The following is a 21,499-nucleotide window of genomic DNA, read 5'->3' as shown; positions in this document are numbered from 1 at the left end:
GTCAATTCAAAAGCAGATTTTATCTGCCTTACAAAAAACGCTGTGTGAACATACCCTAAGAATGTAGTGCTTATTTTTTTAGCTATTTTCTGTCTTTCTCTAAACAATTTTTGGTAGGGGGGCCCTGAGGAATTATTTTTTTTCCAGGGGTGGCTCAAGTCCGAAAAGGTTGGGAAACTCTGTAGTAGGCTGCAGCGGCACCTGCAGCCTATGAGGCGCAGGGACAGGATCCCTGCGCAGTCGGCGTGATGACATCTCTGGATCAAGCCGGCCTACTCAAGGATCCTGTCAGGTGGAGGTGGGGGGCAGTATGGCACTGTCTACAATGGGGAGGTGGGTGCTGTATGACACTGTCTACAAGGGGGCGGTGGGGGGCACTGGGTACAAGAGGGAGGTGGGGCTGTATGACACTACAAGGGGCAGATGGGGGGCTGTATGGCACTACAAGGGGCAGATGGGGGCTGTATGACACTACAAGGGGCAGATGGGGGCTGTATGGCACTGTCTACAAGGAGGAGGTGGGGGATTATGGCACTGTCTACAGGGAGGCTGTACGGCACAATCTACAGGGGGCACTTTCTACTAGGGGGGCTGTGGGGGCATTATACTCTGTGGAGGACATCATACTGTGTAGGGGCACTACAGGGGGCAATATAATGTGTGTGGCACTTAGGGGGCATAACACTGTGTGGGCACAATTAGAGGACAAAATACTGTGTCCTTCTAGGCGTTATAATATATTACATTATTAAATATTATTATTATACTGTGTGTGGGGCACTAAAGGGGCATTACACTGTGTGGGGGCACTATATAGGGCATTATACTATGGGGAGGAATTATGCTTTTTTTATGGGGCATTTTTTATAACGGCGTGGGGCGCCGAAAGATAATTTCGCACGGGGCGCCATCTACCCTAAGGCCGGCCCTGGCTGCTAGTAATATATATTGAGCGAGTTTAAATTTAGAATTGGGCATCCGGCATGGAATAGCCCCAACAAACAAATAGGTAAGCGTTTTTGGACTCTAAACTGACATATGTCAGAGATTAACCCCTTCCCGACATTTGCCGTACATGTACATCATGGAAAGCATTGACTTCCCGCATCTTGCCGTACATGTACGCCAAATGTTTGGGACCGGCTCAGAAGCTGAGCCGGTGCCATCATCACCGGATCTCAGCTGTATCTTACAGCTGACATCCGGCTGTAACGGCGGGGACCGAAATTAGCTTCGATCCCCGCCATTAACCCCTTAAGTGCAGCGCTCAAACGCGATCGCTGCACTTAAGGTGTTTGCAGCTCATCGGAACCCCAGTAATGAAATTGCCGGGGTTCCGGTGGCTGCAATGGCAACCGGAGGCCTAATACTGGCCTCCCGGTCTGCCTAGCACCGAAACCGGTCAAGATCCGCCCGGCGGCGGAGCCTGATCGGCTTCCGTAGCTGCCGGCAAGATGGCGCCGGGTCAGGAGCTGATCCGGCGTCATCAGCGGTGGAAGTCAGCTGTACTGTACAGCTGACATCCACCTGTAACGGCAGGAACCGGAGCTAGCTCCGATCCCTGTCATTAACCCCTTCGATGCAGCAATCGAAAGCGATTGCTGCATCGTAGCGGTTACTAGCAGATCGCCAGCCCTGACAGGCAATCAGGACTGGCGACTGCTGTTATGGCAACAGGAGACACAATGGTCTCCTGCTCTGCCATTACGGAAGCCGATTTAGGCCCCGCCGGGAGGCGAAGCCTAATCGGCTTGCTGTCAGTGAATGACTGACAGATCTAATACATTGCACTACATAGGTAGTGCAATGTATTAGAAAAAAAAAAATCTGACCGTTGGACCTTCAAGTCCCCTAGTGGGACTTGAGAAAAAGTGTAAAAAAAGTGTAAAAAAAAGTGCAAATAATAAAAGTTTGAAAACAATAAAAGTTTCAAGTAATCAAATAAAACACAATCCCCCTTTTACTCTTATCAAGTCCTTTATTATTGAAAAATAATAATAAACCATATGTATTTGGTATCGCCGCGACCGTAACGACCTGAGGTATCAAAATATTATATTATTTATTGCACGCGGTGAACAGCGTAAAAAAAACCGTAAAAAACGTTACCAGAGTTTCTGTTTTTTAGTCACTTTGCCCTACAAATGTTAGAATAAAAAGTGATCAAAAAGTCGCACGTATCCAAAAATGGTACCTATAAAAACTATAGCTCGTCCCGCAAAAAACAAGCCCTCATACACCTCCGTCGACAAAAAAAATTAAAAAGTTATGGTTCTCAAAACTTGGCGACAGAAAAAATACATTCTTTTTACAAAAGTGCAAAAAGTTGTAAAACATAAAAAAGTGCTATAAATTAGGTATCGCCGGAATCGTACTGACCCGCAGAATAAAGTTAACATGTAGTTTATAACGCATGGTGAACGCTGTATAAAAAAAACGAAAAAAGCTGTGCCAGAATTGCGTTTTTTTGTTTACCTGGCATCCCAAAAAATAGGATAAAAGGTGATCAAAAAGTTGCATGTACCCCAAAATGGTACCAATAATAACTACAGCTCGTCCCACAACAAACCAGCCCTCATACCACTACGTCTATGAACAATAAAATCAGTTATGGCTCCAATAAGTCAGGAAATAAAAAAATATGCAGTTGTGCCCGAGGGGAACATTTCTTCTGTTTGAAGAGGCGATTTATCAAGGACCTAAAATTAGGGAACCAGGAAAGGGAGGGCCCAAACATATCCACTGGAAGTGACGGTGCCCGTATTATACCAGGACAACACTTCCTAGCAAAATTCCCCAAACTACAAAGGCGCGGAGTGCGGACCAAAAGGGGGATAAGAAAGGACGCCATTTATCAGTGCGACACCGGCCTGTGCAGAAATGATTGTGTCACAGCGTAACACACATCTATGGATCATTTTATTGGTTTTTTTTACCCCATTATTATACCACCTGACTATGCCTCTGATGTACTCCGCCCGGCTTACATATGCCCTACATTATAAACGGAAACACCAGTAAGACTCCAAACAAAACTACTACCAAGCAAAATCCACGCTCCAAAAGCCAAATGGCGTTTCCTCCCATCTGAACCCTACAGCGTGCCCAAACAGCAGTTTCCTTCCACATATATGGCACCGTCATACCCGGGAGAACCCTTTTAGCAATTTTTGGGGTGTGTGTCTCCAGTGGCATAAGCTGGGCACGACATATTTGCCACTGAATGGCATATCTAGGGAAAAATATAAATTTTTAATTTGCACCATCCACAGCGCATTCATTTATGGAAAAGACCTGTGGGGTGAAAATGCTCACTACACCCCTTAATAAATGCCTTGAGGGGTGCAGTTTCCATAATGGGGTCACTTCCCAGGGGTTTATTTTTATTATTTCATATCTGAGCCTCTGCAGTTGTGAACCAATACTTTGTAAATCGCCAAATTAGGCCTCAATTTTACATGGTACGCTTTCACTCCTGAGCCTGGTCGACTGTCCAGGCAAGAGATTAGGGCCACATGTAGGGTGTTTCTAAAACCAGGAAACCCAGCATAATAATTAGAGAGCTGTCTTGTTATGGTGGCACAAGCCGGGCACCACATATTGTCCACATATCTGTGGAAAATCCCATTTTCACTCTGCAACATCGAGTTCACACTAATTTCTACAAAACATCTGCAGGGTTAACATGCTCACTACACCCCTAGGTAAATGCATTGTGGGGTGTAGTTTCCAAAATTGGGTCACTTCTGGGGGGTTTCCACTGTTTTGGGCCCACAGGCGCCCAGAAACCAATCCAGCAACATCTGCACTCCAAATGGCGGTCCTTCCCTTCTGAGCCCTGCCGTGTGCCCAAACAGCAGTTTATGACCACATATGGGGTATTGCCGTACTCGGGAGAAATTGCTTTACAAATGTTGGGTTCTTTTTTTTCCTTTATTTGTTGCGAAAATGAAAAAATTTGCGCTAAAGCTACGTCTTATTGACGAAAAAAGATTGTTTTTATTTTCACTGCCCAATTCTAATAAATTCTATGAAACTTCTGTGGGGTCAAAATGCTCACTACGCCCCTAGATGAATTCCTCAAGAGGTGTAGTTTCCTAAATGGTGTCACTTTTTGGGCGTTTTCATTGTTTTTTCCCCTCAGGGGCTTTGCAAATGTGACATGGCCTCCGCAAACCATTCCTGCTCAATGTGATCTCCAAAAGCCAAATAGCGCTCTTTCCCTTCTAAGCCAAGCGGTGTCTCCAAATAGCCGTTTATTACCACATGTGGGGCATTGTTTTACTCGGGAGAAATTGCTTTACAAATTTTGTGGTGCTTTTTCTCCTTCAGTCCTTCTGGAAATTAGTAAAAATAAGCTAAACCTACATTTTCTTTGAAAAAATTTAGATTGTCATTTTCAGGGCCTACTTCCAATAATTTCTGCAAAAAACCTGTGGGGTCAAATCGCTCACTATACCCCTAGATAATTTCCTCAATGGGTGTAGTCTCCAAAATGGGGTCACTTGTGGGGGGTTTCCACTGTTTTGTCTCCTCAGGGACTTCGTAAATGCGACATGGCCTCCGCAAACCATTCCTGCTAAATTTGAACTCCAAAAGCCAAATAGCGCTCTTTCCCTTCTCAGCCCTGCCGTGTCTCCAAACAACCGTTTATTATCACATGTGGGGTATTGTTTTACTCGGAAGAAATTGCTTTACAAATTTTACGGTGCTTTTTCTCCTTTAGTCCTTGTGGAAATGAGAAAAAAAATCGCTAAACCTACATTTTCTTTGAAGAAATGTTGATTTTAATTTTCACGGCCTACTTCCAATAATTTCTGTAAAAAACCTGTGCGGTCAAAATGCTCACTGTACCCCTAGATAATTTCCTTGAGGTGTGTAGTTTCCCAGATGGGGTCACTTTTGGGGGATTTTGACTGTTTTGGCACCGCAAGAGCCCTTCAAATCTGACATGGTGCCTAAAATTTATTCTAACAAAAATAAGGCCCCAAAATCCACTAGGTGTTCCTTTGCTTCTGAGGCCGGTGCTTCAGTCCAGTAGCACGCTACGGCCACATGTGGGATATTTCCTAAAACTGCAGAAACTGGGCAACAAATATTGAGTTGTACTAAAAATGTATTTCTGCAAAAAAATATGAAATTTGTAAATTTCACCTCTACTTTGCTTTAATTCCTGTGACATGTGTAAAGGGTTAAGACATTTTCTAAATGCTGTTTTGAATACTTTGAGGGGTGAAGTTTTTAAAATGGGGTGACTTTTTGGGGGTTTCTAATATATAAGGCCGTCAAAGCCTCTTCACAACTGAACTGGCCCCTGTAAAAATGGCCTTTTGAAATTTTCATGAAAATGTGAGAAATTTCTGCTAAAGTTCTAAGCCTTGTGAGGTCATAGAAAAATAAAAGGATGTTCAAAAAACGATGCCAATCTAAAGTAGACATATGGGGGATGTTAATTAGCAACAATTTTGTGTGGTATAACTGCCTGTCTTACAAGCAGATACATTTAAATTGAGAAAAATGCTAATTTTTGCAATTTTTCGCTAAATTTTGGTGTTTTTCACAATTAAATACTGAACATATATAGCAAATTTTGCCAGTAACTTAAAGTCCAATGTGTCACGAGAAAACAATCTCAGAATCGCTTGGATAGGTGAAAGCATTCCGGAGTTATTACCACATAAAGTGACACATGTCAGATTTGAAATATGAGGTTCGGTCAGGAAGGTCAAAAGTGGCTAAAGAGGGAAGGGGTTAAAGAACAGACATCTGTCCATAAGGCCATTACTTGGGGCAGGACCACAATGTATGATACATAGTGCCATCAGACTCACAGCCTCTATAACCCCTTTTAAATATATTAATCATTCTTCATAACTAAGATTTTTCAAGCCTCTGTTCGCATCTGCGGCACATCATCTGTCACAGTTTTTGGCAGATTTAATGGGGAAAATAATGTTAAATGCTGTGTTACTTTTCACGTCAAAGCGTGAATACTACGCTGGAACCCAAACACCCCCCATTGTATGTCACTATCCTAGTTTTGAATGGTTGTTGCATGTGTCCTAGGTGTGAGTGGCACGTTTGCAAGTTTTGGTCCAGATTATTCTTGTGTACAGTATATAGTGCAGTTTTTCAGGTGTACATTATATATGGCGGTATTACTCATGTGTACAGTATATAGCGGTGTTATTTATGTGTACAGTAAATATAACATTATTCACATGTACATTATATATTGCGACATTCTTTATGTGTACAGCATATAGTAGTGTTATTTATGTGTACAGTATACATGGCGGCATTATTCATGTGTATAGCATATATACGGTACTGTGAAGAAGTTTTAGGCAGTTGTGAAAGAATGCTTTCAAAAATAGAAGTGCTAACCGCTTCCCGACCACCCACAGTAAATTCACGTCGGCGCTTGCTAGGCTCTGTGCAGCACCGATGTAAATTCAAGGTGGGTGTTAAAAGCGCGATTGGGTGTCTCAGAGTAGCGCTGACACCCCGATCGTGCTGTTAACCCCTGCCTCTGGTCCTGGAGACATGATCGGAACCTGATTGGTTCACGTCCTGATCATGTGATCACAGGGAAAGTTTGTTGTTGCAACAAACTGGAAAGTTTGTTGCTATAACAAACTGGAAAGTTTGTTGCTACAACAAACGTTCCCGGGGACCGATTGCGGGGGCTGCCATCGGTTGTCATGGCAAAACCGGAGGCCATACAACGGCCTCCCCGCCTGCCATGCACAGAAGTCTATGAGGTCCAGCCTCATAGGCTTCCTGTTAGTGTGACTTTCAGCGTCAGTTTATAATACATTACACTATCTAGGTAGTGTAATTTATAACAGCAACTATCAGTGCTGCAGGTCTTTAAGTAAATAAAGTAAAACATAAAAAAAAGGCAATAAAAATGTTTTATAAAAGTTATAAGTCACAAAAACAAAAAATGCTTTTTTCCTAGAAGTCTTTTATTATAGGATAAAAATTAAACGTTAAAAAAGTACACATATTTGGTATCACCGCGTTCGAAACAACCCAAACTCTAAAAATATAATATTATTTTTCCCTCACGGTGAACACCACAAAAAAAATAATTAAAAAACAATGAAAGAATCACTATTTTTTTGGTTCCAAAATATAGAATAAAAAGTGATCAAAAAGTCACATGTACCCCAAAATAGTACCAATAAAAAAATTCAAAAAACGAGTCCTTACACAGCTTTTATGACTGAAAAATAAAAAAGTTGTGGCTCTCAGAATACGGTAACACAAAAAATAAATAATTTGATAGAAAAGTGATTTTATTGCGCAAACGCCACAAGACATAAAAAAAAAACTATATACATATGGTATCGCTCTAATCGTAATGACCCGCAGAATAAAGTAAAATGTCATTTATAGCGCACGGTGAACACTGCAAAAAAAAAAAAAAAAAAAGGACAAAAACATAGTCAGAATTTATGTTTTTTTTGTCACCTTGCTTGCCAAAAAAAAAAAAAATAATCGAATAAAAAGTGATCTGCTTCAACCTTTGGGCTGTTTGAGGCAAAGGTGGAAGCAGACCTGGAGTGAGAAACTTTATTTTGGGTACACGAGGAGACTTAGTCCACAACATCTTTAGGCAATGTGGGCCACCAATAACGGCAAGAGATAAAGTCCAGAGTCTTCCGAGTGCCAGAATTACCTGCGAACTTGGAGTTGTGACCCCAAGAGAGAATTTTTCTCTGGTCTGCCGGAGGAACATAGGTTTTCCCTGGAAGAATGTCTCTGATTTGTGGAGGAGACACAGATATTATGCACGAGTCGTCGATGATGTGCTGAGGATCCTCTTCCAGTTTTGTAGTCTCAAATGAACGGGATAGAGCATCTGTTAGAGCATCTGCTTTGATATTTTTGTCAGCTGGGCGGAAATTTTGTAGAAAATTTAATCTGAAGATGAACGGAGACTATCTGGCTTGATGTGGATTCAGACGTTGTGTAGACTGTAGGTAGGTGAGGTTTTTATGGTCCGTAATAGGAACAACAGGTTGCCAACAGATGCCTTCACTCTTCTAGGGCCAATTTAATAGACAGGGGCTACCAATCTCCAATGGAATAAATTCTTTCCGCAGCCGAGAATAGTTTGGAGAAGACACCACAGGAGACAGCTTTCCCTTTTATAGTTCCTTTGGGAAAAAAGTGCTCCAGCACCAATGGACGAGGCATGAACTTCCAATGAGAACGGTCATGAGACATCCGGATGGTGTAAAACGGAGGCAGAAGTGAAGTGAACTTTTAAGCTCATTAAATGCTTTGGGGGTCGAATTCTTGGCATTTGCTTCTTTTTTTTATGAGAGCTGAGATGGGAGCAGTTAGCAAGGAAAAGTTAGGGATAAACTGTCGGTAGAAATTTGCAAGATGATGAGGAACCTTGAGGCGGATTGCGAGCTTGCGTATTATGGCAAAAATATCAACTAATACCTCATGTTTATCATGGATATTTTTTCAGGATGCAGCCAGGCTTTTATAAAACTAAGGGATAGTGGGATGTCAGTACTTACTGGGGTGCACCTAGACAGTGCTAGGCAGCCCACATAATCAAACAGTAGGGGCGTAATTAATAGGCTGCAAACCAGCATGATGTAATCATGTGACTGGCTCCCTTGTATAATCCTTATCTGTGTGCAATGATAAGACTAATCACCCAGCCCCCTTATGAATAATAGGTGTGAGAGTGGTTGTTTGTAAGTATTTTGCACCTGTGTAACCTTCCTGTATGTAGATTTGTGCTTGTCTGCATCCTGCTGGGAGCTGGTGATTGAGCTTGCCCTTGTATCAGTAAGTATGGGTTATTTCTTTGATTTTTTTAGTAAATATATGTCCCGTTTTCTGTGGTTTGTAGAAATTCGCAAAGCCCAAAAACATCTGTACGGCAGGGAGACCTTGGGGATGAGGCCAATCTAAGACAGACTTGACTTTTTCCGGATCCATCTGGAGTCCTAGGTCAGGAACAATATAATTTTTTTTCAAGTTTGCCATACAGGTTGTTCCTCCTTAACTGCAACATGACATGGCGAACATTCTTCCGGTGTGTGTCATAAGATCAGGTGAGTAGACCAATATGTCGTCCAGATACATCACCACACACGTATAACAGATCCCAGAATATATCATACACGAATTCCTGGAATATATCAGCTATTTTTGTGTTTTTCCATCGTCGCATTCCAAGAGCTCTAACTTTTTTATTTTTGCGTCGTGTAAGGACGTGTTGTATTTTTTAATAGCACCATTTTGAGGTACATATCATTTATTGATTAACTTTTATTAACTTTTATTAACTTCGTTGGGGGGTAATGGAAAAAACCCCATAAATTTCGCCACTTTTTTTCGTCTTAGATTTACGCTGTTTACTGTGTGGTATAAATAACATAATAACTTTATTCAGTGGGTCATTACGATTGTGGCTATACCAAATTGATATAGAGTTTGTATGTTTTACACAGTAAAAACACTTTTTCAAAATTATTTGTTTTTGTGTTGGGACAACTACAAATTTTTATTTGTAACATTTTGGAGTACATGCGACATTTTGATCACTTTTTATCATATTTTTTTGAAGGCAGGATGAACAGAAAACAGCAATTCTGGCATTTTTTATTTAATTTTTTACGGCGTTCCCCGTGTGGGTTAAATAACGTAATTGCTTTATAGGTGGGGTCATTACGGACGCGGCCATACCAAATGTGGAATGTTTTAATTTTAATTTTTTTTTTCATATTAAAGTATTTAATTTAATTCACTATGCGATCTTCTGATCGCTTTTATAATACACTGCAATACTTCTGTATTGCTGCGCATTATTGCCTGTCAGTGTAAAACTGACAGGCACCTGCTAGGTCATGCCTCAGGCATGACTTAGCAGGCATCCACTACAGGTAGACCTGGGGGCCTTTGTTAAGCCCCCGGTTGCCATAGAAGCCATTGGCACCCTGCGATTGCAATTGCAGGGTGCCGATGGGGTTGTCCCTTGAAAACTACTTGGATGCGGCGCTGCATCTGAGGGGTTAAACAGGGAGATCGATCTTGAAATCGATCCCGCCCGTTAATGCAGGTGTCCGGCTGTCTTTAGACTTCCCAACACCAGCTTTAGTCGGCACAGCACACCCGTGACGGGCTTACGTCAGAGCGCTGTGAAAAGGTGGCGCTCTGATATAAGTACCCTTAACGGCCGCCGTGAAAATGCGTATTGGCGGTCATTAATGGGTTAACTTTACTGGCTAATCCCTGCCAGAGGGTTGCCACCAAGGCCTCGTTTTTCTAAGCGAGCTCTGTTGCCAAAGTATGGAACTGTATGGCGTTCTCTCCTACCGTCGATTCTTCTTGACGGAGTGTCAGAAGCGAAGCTATGGCAGAAGACATACGGCCCGATTCCTCAAACACTGTGCGAAAATTATCTATGAACAGCTGCAGGTTAGAAGACTCCAGCCCCTCACTTTCCTAGATAGAGTTCACCCATGCCAGAACTTTACCAGACAGTTGGGAGACAATGAAGGCTACTTTGGTTTGATCAGATGTGAACAGACGTGCATGCAGCTTGAAATGGATTTTTCACTGGTTGAGGAAGCCTCGATAGGTTCTTGCATCTCCATCGTAACGGGGTGGAAGTGGCAAAGAAATTCTGTCCCTAAAACTGACTGGAGTTATTACGGGTTGAGGAGTAGGTGGAGCAGCAACCTGGGAGCTTGTCAGGGGAGCAACAGAAGCAAAGTCCAGGCATGTGGCAATGGAATTGACCGCGTGCAGAAGCTGATCCTGGCGTGATCGGAAATCTTGCATGTCCGCTTGCATGGCTTGAACTGCCATCTTTGGTTGACCAGCAGGATCCATGGCCTGAACAAACTGTCACGACCGCGGGGAATGTGGACCCAATGGGCAACTCCACGTAATGAAGTAGCTGCCGGCCAGAGAAGTATATAACAGTCACTGGTCAAAGGTATATTGATGGCTGGCTTGTGACGGATTATCGGAAGCTGTTTGTGCTGGATTATCGGAGGCTGGTTTGTGCTGGATTCTCAGAAACTGAACTTGGCATGGACACTGGAGTCAGCATGGACACTGAAGTCGGCACGGACACTGGCGTCGTCACAAATACAGGTTTCAGGGAACTAGATACAGAACCCTCGCAGACTAACTCTGGACTAACATTGCTCAGGCACTGAGGAAGTGGGCAGAGTTCCTTAAGAGGTCCAGCAGTACCATCAGTTCAAAACTGGAAGAAACCAGTGGGACTCATCAACTGTTCGGAGAAGTCTGGCCAGTAGGGGTCTTCATGGAAATATTGCAGCCAAAATGCCATACTTTCGACGTAGAAACAAGGCCAAGTGACTCAACTATGCACGAAAACATAGGAACTGGGTGCAGAAAAATGGCAACAGGCACTCTGGAATGATTTGAAAAATGTTAAATATTTGTCTGTAATAGAAGGCAGTTTGTTCACCGAAGGGCTGGAGAGCAGTACAATAATGAGTATCTGTAGGCAACAGTGAAGCATGGTAAAGGTTCCTTGCAAGTTTGGGGCTGCATTTCAGCAAATGGAGTTGGAATTTGGTGAGGATTAATGGTGTCCTCAATGTTGAGAAGTACAGGCAGACAGTCCCGTATTTTATTTGCCACTAGGCACTGGGGGTGCAGGGCCTAGTGCGTCCAGCAGGGGGGGGGGTTCTGTAAGATCATTTATTTTATTTCTTCTACAAAAATTTACTTTGGTACCTGATTGACAGGTGGTTATGTCACTCCCAGGCTGGGGGAGTTGGCTACACCAGCACTTCTACGACTCGCCCTCTGTTCATGAATTGGACAGAACTGCTCACATGAGCATCTGTAGCCAATCCAAGAACAGTTGGAGTGTCCCAGACTCCGGGCCCACACAGATGGGACAGGAGCAGAAGAAGCAAGAGGAGAGGAGGAAGCTCCACCCACAGCCTGCCCTGCAAGAAGCCTGTCAGGAAAGGAGATGGTGAATGCCTAATAGAGAATCTGTCTGCGGTTTGTGCCTCTTTATGTGTCTCTGTGTGTGTATATGTGTCTATGTTCCAATATGTGTGTATATGTGCTTGTATTTGTGTGCCTATATATGTGTCTGTATGTGTATATTTTTCTGTGTGTGTGCAGCTACTACATTATATGTACTCAGAGAATTATCACTGTGTGTTATCTGTGGTGTTACATAGAACTGCAGGTAACATCTACTTTATCTGTACTATGTATGTGTGTGGCATGTGTGGGAATATATGGGTCTGTTTGTGTATGTGTCTGTGCCTTTATGTGTTTGTATTCGTTCGCGCGTGCGTGTCTAAATATGTGCCTTTATGTTTGTTTTGTACAGTATATAAGTGGTGAATTTTTGGTTTGTGGATTGCAGCAATAGTCCTGCACTGGGTGCCATCCAACCTAAGGCCAGCCCTGCTCAAACTCATAGTTTGAGTAGCAGTGCAGCCATTTCTGGAGAGCACTGAGGGGAACAGCAGGTCCATGGCACAACTGGATGGGGACCTGGTAAGGTGAATACAGTTGAACACGAATACATTTGAAAGCGCAGGCAAGACAAGGGAACCATCAGTTCCCTTTCTCGCCTTTCAACGCATTTTTTGTGGCGCAGGCAGCTCTATGACGTCATCGAGCCATCTGGCATCATTCCACTAGGGCAGGCACGATCAGAAAAGACAAAGCCTGCATCGAGAGCAAATGTAAATGGTGATCCTGGGCTGACGCTAGTAACTCCTAGCGCGGGGATTCCTTTGAATCTAAAGGAGTCCAGTACTAAATTCATAGTGGCACACGCACCTGAGATGCGCCAAAATTGTGGTGCATCACGGGTGATCCTGCGCCACTTACAAGGCTCAGTAAACTAAGCAGTGACAGCTCTAAGCTGTCATTGGTTAGTTTACATCACGTGATGGCCGGTTACCTAAGTTAATTGGCCTACTTTTAAAAGTAGGCTAATGAACTAAGGTAACCTGGGACCACGTGATGTAAACTAACCAATGACAGCTTAGAGCTGTCACTGCTTAGTTAACTGTTACAGACCCAGGAAGGTGAGTATGATAGTTGGTTTGTGTTCTTTTACAGGTTCAGTTGTTGGACTTCTTCGGATTTGAGGACTACTTCGATGACGGCATTTTTCTTTTCAATAAAATGGTTAACAATGGTTATGGGGGGGGGGATTTATTTCAATAAAATATTTATATGTGTTGATGATTTTTTCTTCAATTGTTACTACTGTCTTAGTAATGGCGGCTGTCTGATAGACAGCATCCATTACTAAGGCAGGGCTTAGTGTTAGCCGATTTAAAGGCTAGCAGTAACCCCCCATTATTACCCCGATACCCACCTCAACCAGGGGGACTGGGATGAGACAGGTTCGATCCAGTACCCGACTATTTGCAATGGCTGCAGGCTCAGATTATTAGGCCGGGAAAGCCCAAAAACCGTAAGCCTTCCCACCCTGGTAATACTAGCCAGCTGCTGCTATGTTGTAGCTGGCTGGTTATGAAAAATGGGGGATACCCCACATATTTTTATTAAAAAAAATAAAAAAACAACATGCCCCCCCCCCCCCATTTTTCATAACCAGACAGATACTACATAGCAGCATGCTAGCATTACCAGGGTGAGAAGAGCCATGATTTTTGGGCTTTCCCAGCCTAATAATACCAGCCTGTGGCTGCCCCAGTGCCCGACCATCACTACAGATGCTCGGATACTAGTTCGTACCCAGCTCTTCCCGGTACCCCTGGTGGCGGTGGGTACAGTGTTATAATGGGGCTTAGTGCTTGTCTTTTCACCGGCTAACACTAAGCCCCACCTTAGTAATGAATGCGGTCAATCAGAGTGGCCATTACTACGGCAGTAGTAAAGTTAAAGAGAAACACAGACACACTGAAAAAATATTGTTACTGAAATAAAAAACCCACACAACCTTCGTTAACCATTTTATTGAAAATAAAAACCGCTGTAATCGAAGTACTCTCAAATCCGAAGTAGTCCAAGAACCGAACTTGTTAAAAAAACACAAACCAACACTAAAAAAAACATTAGTAACACATAAAAAAATTATTATACTTACCTTTTCTGGGTCCAGCGCTGGAGCCGCAATGCCAGCTAACTACGCTGTTTCTGTAACTTCGGGAGTTATGGGGGGGACATCAGAACTAAAAGTGCCTAGGGCAGCATCAACTCTAAATACAGCCCTGCACACATATTCTTAATATTTATATAATATTTTATTTATTGCTAAAAATTTAACTATGATTGGGGTGTCCATTTTTGGGTATTGTCACCGTTGACTCATCTCCATCATGTCCCTATTTCTGCTGCTATAACGAATAATCAGACACCGTTCCTGTATGAGAGTTGTGACCAATGTATACATTCAGCACATTCAGATTTACTAATGTATAAAATGTCTGAGTAGCCCAACAGAAAGGCAGCATTTCAAGGAGAATCAAAAACAATATACAATGATTTTGAATACTTGGGGGGGTGGGTGGAACTGAAGCCACACAAACATATTCTATGGACAGTAGCTGGGCCTATGTGAGTTAAAATGCCAAAGCTGATTTTATGTCCCAGTCTGGCCCTGATGAGACATGTATTGGTCCTATATCAGGGCCCTATGGCCCTGGTTATGATTAATGGAAAACAATCAATACCCTTTCAAATTAATAATGGTACAAGACAGGAATGTCCACCATCTCCGCTTTTGTACATTGTCATGGAAGTCTTGGCAACTGCCTTAGAGGGGGTTGTCAGATGAAAAGATAAAAAATAAAATACCTGAAATATGAATCCTATGTCTTCCAACTAGTTTTCATTTGCTTTTTTTTTTTTAATTAAATTCCTCATTAAAAGTGTAAATGGCCAAAGATGCTCCACTGTGCACCAACATTTTGCCACAAAAAAATGGGATAAACTAAATCAATCAAGAGGTGTCTTAAGGAAGAGAAAAATGTCTAACTAGATGTCTAATCATACAGCATGCACAACTTTGATAAATTTGGCGCATCTTCTTATTGCCTTGTCTAAGTTTACACTGTGTAAAACTTAGACAGTATTAGTAAATCTGTCTCATTATATATTATGAATTCCTTTACATCTAGTTAGTTCGATTTAACATTTTTGTTAGAGTTATGTCTCCGAAATACCCCTTTAAGAATCAAGATCTGAGCTTGGGCACTGAACAGTATAAGTTATCACAATTCACGGATGACCTACTCACCTAAATCACTAATCCTAGAATAGGTCTACCTCCTACTTTGCATGAATTTGGGCAATTCGGTGCTTTAAGTAACTTTAAAGCGAATGTACAGAAGTCAGAGATACTGAACGTCACCTTGCCAGAGAATAGGTTAGTCAACTTAGAGCTCACTTTCTATTTAAATGGAAAAAAATATAAATCAAATACCTAGAGGTAAGGAGTTCAGGGAACCCTACAGACATATTTAATTTCATTATTTAACCTTTGATTCGAAAGGCTTGTCATCCCTGCCCTTGTGGTTCAGAAGGATAAACGTTTTGAAAATGGATACCCTCTGAAGGTTTTAGATCTATATCAGACCCTTCCAATTTCTCTCCCCAGATCATGCTTTTAACTGTATTGAAACCTTAACTAGACAATTTGTATGAGAATGAGCTGGTTCTAGATTAAGTTATTTGAACTTGAGGAGGGGAGGATTACCTGACTTTACACCATATCATAAAAGCTCCTTGCTCACCTGCATACTGAATCATATCGAGTTCAAACTGTGGGTGGAGTTGGAAAAATTAATTTTCAATTCCTACCAGATCAGCATTTTGGCTTGCACCTACAGATATAGGTGGTGCTTCTTCTTTCTCATCATTACTATCCCAACTTCTCAGATTTTTGGATAAAACGCGTCATCCATTGAAACGTGCTGGTTTTTAGGGTTCCCTAACATTAATCTTTGGAAACACCCGCTTTCCCCCCGGTTTACACACATGAGTTTTTAGGGTTTGAAAGGAGGAACGGCATGTTGCTCACAGATGCTCACTGGTGGTTCACGTAAATCACGGACGGATATACGTGGGGAAATCCCTGTCCTCGGGTGCATAGTATGCTTATGGCCAATTCAAGATCTTTGTCAAATCTGTGCCCCGTCTGGGTGCTCTTACAGGGACGTGGATGCCATTTGAATGGCCTGTGAGTGAACTCTAGATTGCTGTCCCACTTAGTCTCTGGTCATCATTCCCTCCAGTAACAACCCATACACACAGTCTCCCTCATTTTTGTTAGCAAGGGAAAAACAGTTAGGCGCTACATATCCCAGTGCAGAGGGGGATAGGGCCTTTCAAATTATGAATAAACTTTCCATGATGTGTAGGATCCACGAGAACAACTATAAAATTGTACCCATAAGGTACAGAACACTGGTGCGACTTAGAGGTATGTTCCTATTCCACTCGGAAAGTTGCTAGAGGTGCAAGGTTGATTGGGGCACGATGAAACACATCTAGTGGAGTTGTCTGACAATTATGTTCCTATGGGAGGATATCAATAATTTGTTTTAAAGAGGCTCTGTCACCACATTATAAGTGCCCTATCTTCTACATAATATGATCGACACTGTAATGTAGATTACAGCAGTGTTTTTTATTTAGAAAAACTATAATTTTTGATGGAGTTATGAACGATTTTAGCTTTATGCAAATTACTTTCTTAATGGACAACTGGGCATGTTTTACTTTTTGACCAAGTGGGCGCTGTGGAGAGAAGTGTATGACGCTGACCAATCAGCTTCATACACCTCTCCCCATTCATTTACAAAGCACATAGTGATCTTGCTAGATCACTATGCGCAGCCACATACACACAGACTAACGTTACTGAAGTGTCCTGACAGTGAATATAGATCACTACCAGCCAGGACGTGATGTCTATTCAGAATCCTGACACTTCGGTAACGTTTGTGTGAAATTTACAGCACAGCAGGCGTAATCTAGTTTTAAATTACAGTTTACAGCGTAATCTCGCAAGATTACGCTTGCTGTGCTGTAAATTTCACACAAACGTTTGGACAGTGATGTCAGGGACTTCTCCTGAATTGGAATCACCAGCCACAGCGCCAGGGATTCTGCTTCAGGAGTAGGGGACCGCTCCAGGAGAAGTCACTGTCCATATATGGACAGTGATGTCAGAGACTTCTCCTGGAGCGGAATCCCTGGCCACAGCTTCCGCCGGAGCTGTGGCCAGGGATTCATCTCCTACAGAGAGAAACAAAACACCCCCCTCCTCCTCTTCACATGCACTTCGCACTGGGAGGAGAAGAAGAGAGCTAGTGGCAGAACTCACGGCCGTCACTCGGATCACATCCGAGTGACAGCCGTGCTTTACACAGCCCCATAGACATCTATGGGAACTGTGAGGCCGGGAGAACGGCCCAAAATAGGGCATGTTCCATTTTTTTGACGGCCGTGAAAAAAATAAATAAAAATCGGCCGTGTGAATAGCCCCATTTGGCGTCTATTGTTCTACTGCGGCCGTTCAAAGAATGGCTGTCACACGGCCGAGAATCCCTGTCGTGTGAATAGGGCCAAACACCACAGATAACACACAGTGATAACTCTGAGTTCAGATAATGTAGTAGATGCACACACATAAATATATACACATACATATATAGGCACTTAGACACACAAATACTGAAACTTATACAACCACAAACACAGAGACGCACAGACAAATAGAGGCACAAATAACAGATAGACTGAGCACTCATCTCCTTCCTCACAGGCTTCTTGCAGGTCGGGTTGTGGGCGGAGCTAACTGTGAATCGGACACCACGTCCTTGGCAAATATATATATATGCTTGAAAAAAGTCCTATTGTTGGACTGAAACGTCGCACCGCTGTATGTTGGCTTGAATAAATCAGTTTTTCTCATTCATCCTGTTGGAGTGCTGCAAGATTTATTTCTCTAGTATAATATATATATATATATATATATATATATATATATATATATATATATATATATATATATGAAAGATTTGTGAGTCAAGGATTCTACTCTTCGCTGTGTATGGGAGACATGATAGGAGTTAGGCCCCACCCACTAGAGAAAACTGAGAATTAGAGATAGAGCCTGCAGAGGGGAAAACTGTTAAATAATACAGAATACAAGTCATATAATGACCAGAAATAGTGTTAATCCTCATGTACACACAAGACAGCTTATTCTGAAAAGTCATATATATGGGAGCAGCTGACTGCCCTCAATGTCTGATGAGTATATTTCAACACTAGTTGTTGCATTGTCCTGAGATTGTGATAAGGTACATTATTGGTAAAGCCCTGAGGGTATATATTCAGACTGTGTGGTTACATTACTATTTTTCCACAGTTTTCACAAAATCAAGGCATTGCAGGTGCGCATTGCGACCATTTTGCTAAAATCATAGCAAAAATCACGATGTGACCATAGTGAAATGGATGAAAATTTGGACACACTGATGCAAAACGGTCATGAAAACTAACAAGTGATCAGTTATTAATGGCCAGTTTTTTTTCCACTGTCGTGTTCATATCGCTTAACTGTTTTATATATATGTTACGTTTGTTAGGTTTTCCCTCAATCTAATATGTGCCATGTCTTTGTGTCAAATACAGTTCCTAATTCACCATGTTCTACCTGTGGAATATGTATCTATTATAAACTGTTCCTATCTGACCTCGTTTATATAATGGAAAAATGTACTGTTCTTTTACAGATTGTCTAGAAAATGCATTTAAAAAATGAAATTTATAGAAGCTCAAATTTATATAGTTAGTTGTGATTTTATAGTTATAGTTATGATTTTATAGTGAAATTAACTTACCTGTAAAAATGTCAGCCTTGCAATAAAATCATTAACATAGCTGCCAAGAGGTTTAAGGCTTGGATAAGATTTCTTCATCCACATACCAGGAATCTTTCCTTTTAGGATGCTCATTACTACCTCTTCCAGGTCTGCAGACATAACCACCAAGCCCTGTTTTTAGTTAATAAAATAAAATATATCGTTTCAATTTAACAAGCCTTACATGACACTCTTTTGGCATACGTCAGGTCCATACAAATCTATGAATATGTTCAGTGCTCACACGGAGAGCATTTTGTCGCGCACACGCAAAATGTACACTACAAACACAGTGGGGCAGATTTACTATTGATTTTGCGACAGAATTCTAGCCTAAGGGCAGATACAGACGGACGTTGCGTTTTTGCGCGCGCAAACAACGCGGCGTTTTGCGCGCGCAAAAACCATTTGACAGCTGCGTGTGTCATCCGTGTATGATGCGCGGCTGCGTGATTTTCGCGCAGCCGCCATCATAGAGATGAGGCTAGTCGACACCCGTCACTGTCCAAGGTGCTGAAAGAGCCAACTCTTTCAGCACCCTCGACAGTGAATGGCGAACACAATATCGAAAAACCTGTTGAAAAAAAAGAAAAAGTTCGTACTTACCGAGAACTTCCCGGCCGTTGCCTTGGTGACGCGCCTTTCGACATCGGGCCCCACCTCCCTGGATGACGCGCCAGTCCATGTGACCGCTGCAGCCTGTGCTTGGCCTGTGATTGGCTGGAGCTGTCACTTGGACTGAATTGTCATCCCGGGAGGTCAGACTGGAGGAAGAAGCCGGGAGTTATCGGTAAGTCAGAACTTCTTTTTTTTTTCTACAGGTTCATGTATATTGGGATCGGAAGTCACTGTCCATGGTGCTGAAACAGTTTAACTCTTTCAGCACCATGGACGGTGACTATCTCCTGACGTCGCGTACCGATAATTTTTTTTGTCGGGTTCGGCCAAAACGAGTTCGGCCGAACCCGGTGAAGTTCGGTTCGCTTGTCCGGCTTCGCTCATCGCAAAGACACTCCGTTTGGATGTTCGGAAACAGAAAAGCACGTGGTGCTTTTCTGTTTACATTCATCCTTTTGACAGCTGGTGCGCTGTTTCAGTTGGTTCGCACGGAAGTGCTTCCGTGCAAACTGCGTGGTTTTCACGCACCCATTGACTTCAATGGGTGCGTGATGCGCGAAATACGCAGAGTTATTGAACCTGTCGCGCTTTTTGCGCAGCAGACAAACGCTGCGCAAAAAGCACGGACTGTCTGTACTGCCCCATAGACTTGTATTGGTCCATGCGTGCCGCGTGAAAACCACGCGGCCCGCACGGACCGAATACACGCTCGTGTGAATCCCCCCTAAGTTGCACATTCTTTTTTGGAGCAAATCATTTTAACAAATTTCTCAATGAAATGCGTCAAAAAGAACAGATGTTTGCAACTCATCCACAAAGGGGGAGTGTCTTAAGGGGGAGTGGCTTAAAATACACCAAATTGCACAAAAATTTTATGTTGGTATAAAGTTAGACAGAAGTGCCTAAAGTCGCTCCAAATTTATCATCCAGTATGAGCCACTGTGATAAATTTGGTGCATCTAGTTTGATTCTAATTTGTCTAAATTTAAGACAGTATTAGTAAATCTATCCCAATGTGAACAGAACCATGCTGAACTCCTCCTGGAGGATGGGCGGGAGCAGAAACAAACCTTTGCAACAACATGGAGTTAAAGTCGCCGCTCTAGCAGATAAAACTTTGCACATATGCCAAGTTCACTAAAATGATTAACACCTAGACAGGAAGACAAGAAACACTAGGCAGCCTAAACTTACATGTCTGCATAATACACTACTGAAGAGACGGCAAGAAGATATATAAACTTTTATTATTATTTATTCATCCCTCACACAAACCCTTATAACTGGTATATCTTAACCTAAATGCCTAACCTAAATGTATACAGGGCCGGCCTTTGGGGTGTGCATCACACAGGTCGCATATCTCCAGCAGGTGGAAGGGGATGCTGCACTGGCTCCCTTCCCCTGCTTGTGTTTATGAAGCGCCCAGGCGCGGCGACTCTGCAGCTACCTTTTTGTCCAGGTGCTCCTTCTCTTCTCAGTGGCATAACTATCACTGTAGCAGCCATAGCGGCTGCTAGCGGTACCACCAGGCATGAGGGCGCCCATGCCACCTGTCGGGACCCCCCCTCCCATGCAATGTGGCATCGCTAGCAGCCGCTATGGCTGCTACAGTGGTAGCGACGCTACATTTAATAGTATCTGTGTCCTTAGGATGCAGATACCATTGAATCCTTTGAGAGAGCAGGGAGATTTCTCCCTGCTCTGCCATTTAATAGGCTACGGGCTGTTCAGCCTGCGGCCTATCAGGCGCAGGGATAGGATCCCTGCACATGCCGGCGTGATGACGTCACTGGATCAAGCCAGGCTGCGCAAGGATCCCATCGGCGTTGTGGAGCAGCTCCGTTTGTCGCAGTACAATTTTTTTATGTTATTTGTTTGGGGGACACTGTCTACAAGGGGGAGGTGGGGGGCTGTATGGCACTATCTACAAAGGAGAGGTGGGGACACTGTCTACAAGGGGAAGGTGGGGCTGTATGGCA

The 21,499-nt window shown here is 42.9% G+C and overlaps 1 protein-coding gene across 1 annotated transcript in view; it reads right to left on the bottom strand.

Annotated features, from left to right (window-relative positions):
* The window catches only part of DNAH7 (dynein axonemal heavy chain 7), a 533,102-nt gene that overhangs the window by 47,617 nt on the left and 463,986 nt on the right, over positions 1-21,499 (bottom strand). The window contains exon 61 of the mRNA XM_075829965.1: positions 18,879-19,031. Within this exon, the coding sequence (XP_075686080.1) occupies positions 18,879-19,031 (153 nt within the window). The remainder of the gene's footprint in view (positions 1-18,878; positions 19,032-21,499) is intronic.

This window comes from Rhinoderma darwinii, chromosome 6 (assembly GCF_050947455.1).
Source record: "Rhinoderma darwinii isolate aRhiDar2 chromosome 6, aRhiDar2.hap1, whole genome shotgun sequence".
Lineage (NCBI taxonomy): Eukaryota > Metazoa > Chordata > Amphibia > Anura > Rhinodermatidae > Rhinoderma > Rhinoderma darwinii.
This window is presented reverse-complemented; position numbering and strand designations above follow the sequence as displayed.